Source organism: Rosa chinensis, chromosome 7 (genome assembly GCF_002994745.2).
Source record: "Rosa chinensis cultivar Old Blush chromosome 7, RchiOBHm-V2, whole genome shotgun sequence".
NCBI classification, from domain to species: domain Eukaryota; kingdom Viridiplantae; phylum Streptophyta; class Magnoliopsida; order Rosales; family Rosaceae; genus Rosa; species Rosa chinensis.
In genome coordinates this window covers 3,350,723-3,353,778 of record NC_037094.1, presented here as the reverse complement: position 1 = coordinate 3,353,778, position 3,056 = coordinate 3,350,723, and the positions used below count along the sequence as shown (strand labels likewise).

The 3,056-nt window shown below is 38.0% G+C and overlaps 1 protein-coding gene across 1 annotated transcript; it reads left to right on the top strand.

Annotated features, from left to right (window-relative positions):
* The first annotated feature begins 706 nt into the window (after positions 1-706).
* On the top strand, positions 707-1,261 carry LOC112176395. Its single transcript, XM_024314302.1, has one exon. It carries the CDS (start codon positions 707-709, stop codon positions 1,259-1,261), a length of 555 nt encoding a protein of 184 aa, XP_024170070.1.
* The last annotated feature ends 1,795 nt before the right edge of the window (positions 1,262-3,056 follow it).

Sequence of the window (3,056 nt, the reverse complement as noted above, 5' to 3'; positions counted from 1 at the left end):
GCGTTGGATTGTTGGTAATGGTACTGACATCAATTTCTGGACTTTCAATTGAGCATTTTCTTTTCCTTTGATCAATCTTATTTCGACTACTAATAGAAATTCTATTAATATTGATGAGAATGTGAGTGATTATATTGATAATGGTTGTTGGAACGCTAATAAACTTTCTGTTTTTCTTGATCATGATACTGTTAACTCTATTTTGAGTATTCATCTTCCTGCTTTGAACTCTAAGGATGAATTTGTTTGGGGTCCAACCTCTAGTGGTGTTTTTTCTGTTAAATCTGCCACTTGCATTCAATGTGACTCTGTTGCTCCTCATTCTAGGGTTAAAATTTTGAATGAAATCTGGAGACTTAACATTCCTTCGAAGGTCAAGATTTTGTCTTGGCTCTTAGCTAGGGGGAGATTGAAAACTAGGGCAAGACTTGCTCGTTATTCTACTAATTTTGACTCTTTGTGTGCCCTTTGCAGCTCAGGGGATGAGGACATAAACCACCTTTTCTTCTCCTGCCCCTTTGCTGCAAATGTTTGGCGCTCTGCTGGTATTATCAATTCAGATTTCCAAACCTTTGAAGATTGGTTTCTTTCTTGGTTCAGGAAGAATTACCAAAAGTCTATTACTGAAAATCTTCTCCTTCTTTGTTGGAAAATTTGGGAGGTGAGGAATAATCTAATTTTCAGACATTCCTCCTCTCTTCCTAACATGGTGGTTCATGCTGCGGCTTCCATTGGTGAGAACTACAGAAGAAACAACCCTTGCCACTTCAAGGGTCCTGCTTCTATCCCTCAAGTTATCCGCTGGTTACCTCCTCCTGCTGGCTTCGCCAAGCTCAATTTCGATGGTTCTGTTGTCAACAATAAGAAAGCTTATTCTGGTTTTGTTATTAGGGACCATGATGGTTCCCCTCTCTTTGCTGGTGTGCGAGCCATTGGTAATGCTTCTGTCCCCATTGCTAAAGGAAGTGCAGTCCGTGATGGTCTTTATCATGCCATCCACCTCAACTGTCGAAAGCTTTATGTCGAAGGTGACTCCAAGTTAATTATAGACTCCATCAACAAGAAATGCGCTCCTCCTTGGCGTCTTCGTACTCTTGTGAAAGACATCCTGAGTTTGGCTAGCAATTTCGAAGCTATTTCCTTCTCGTATGTTCCCAGGGAAGCCAACTTCGTTGCTGATGCTGTTACAAACAGTGGCGGACCTACTTCAAGGCTTGACGGGGTCCGGACCCCCCCAACGTTTTGCTATACAATTAACTGAGTTTATCAATATGGCTTCCAAGTTCCAATACAATGGCTTAATTGGACCCCTCTCCATTCTTCCAAACTGAAATAAATATTTTTAAGAAACCAAAGTTACTTCCTTTGTTGAATTTGATCTTGCAATGAAGTTTGATTGTTATTAAACCAAACTCAGTTCTTTATAGAATCATTATCAAGTATTAAATTTGTCATAAACTGTTCTTTACTATTATTGATATTGAGTTCATTTATAAAAAATTCAAAATTGTTGAGTTAAAAATTAGATCTCTATAAATAAAAAAAAATATTAATTTCACCTATAAAACTTTGTATACATAAATTTTATTTCTCGACCCCCTCAAGATTCAAATCCTGGTTCCGCCCCTGGTTACAAATATGGGTCACAAGTCTTCTACTCCTATCAATTGGTCAAGAAAGCTGCCTTTCTCGGCTTTGTCCGTTTTTAATTTTGATCAGTTTAGTTATGGTTGTAGTTGGGGTTTCAGGTTGTAATTTTCTTTTCCTTATCAAAAAAAAAATCACTGTTCATAAAATGAAGTAACGGTTTTACCCCCAGCTTTTGACTCAAATTACAATTCTGCCATAACCTTTCTTCTTCTTTTTTTAATTCTGCCATATTCTTTTCTTTTTTTTTCAAATAATTTTTTTTTTTGGTTATTATCACAAATGGTACCTGAACTATATCTCAATCTTATCGACGGTATCTGAACTTCAATTTTGATCACAACCAGTACCCGAACTTTTCGATTTCATTTTAAATGGTACCTAGAGCCACCTCCGATCACTATTTCGACTAAAAACGGCATGGGAGGCGATTATGGTGATGATTTTTGATGATTTCGAGGGTTGCGATCATATATAGTGATGATTTTTTGGTAATTGACTTACCTTGAACTTGTTTTTTTTTATTTTTTTGGAAAAAAAAATATAAACAGTACCTGAGGTAAGGCCCATTCTAAATTTTTGTACCTAACTTTTGGAAACTATCATATTAGTACATTGAGTACCCAATCCAACCCAATTTTCGTACACGCCGTCCATGACAGTGTTAACTCTTTTGACAGCTGGCATAATTTAAGGGATATTTTGGTCACTTCTCGTCTTAACTCAGAATTTTTTTTTAAATATTTTTTCCTCTCTATTTAAAACCCAGAATCTTTTATCCTCCAAAAAAAAAAAAAAACCTTCTTCTCTATCTTTTCTTCTTCCCCAAATCCACCGATAAAATCTCCGCCATCTGCTACGGACTTCCGATGATCTCTCTCACCGTACTTGGGGTCGTCTGCCAGAAATTCAAAACCTAAAATCTGTTACTGCCTTCTTTGGCCTAGAACATGTTCTTGAAAAATGAGCTCCATGTATTTGAATCTGGGTTCTGGGTTGGGCTCTGTTCTGTGTATCTTTGTAAAATTCGGGTTTGGATTTAAGGATTTGAGTTATGGGTGCTAATTTATCGTGTGGTGTTTCGGACATGGAGTCAATCTTCAATCTACCTCTGGTCTTCTGCTTCGAGAATGGAAGCAAAGAGAGAATCTCTCTCCCTTCAATTGACTGGGTGTCCTTGACCCATTTTGCACTTCGTCTTCAAACCCAAGTTAGAGCTCACTCCAAGTGTGAGGCCTGAATAGGTGGAGCAACTCCCTCGCCGACATCACCCTTCCATCTCGACGGGAGCTTCACCAGCAGCAACCTCAAACTGATTTGGGCTTCCCTCAAATCTTCTCTTTACACCCTAAACTGATCGCCTGCAATTTTTTCCTTTTCCCTCTAATTAACCACATTTATGGGAATTA

Coding starts and splice junctions, on each gene's coding strand:
- LOC112176395 (XM_024314302.1), top strand. CDS start 707: ATGGTGGTTCATGCTGCGGCTTCCATTGGTGAGAACTACAGAAGAAAC.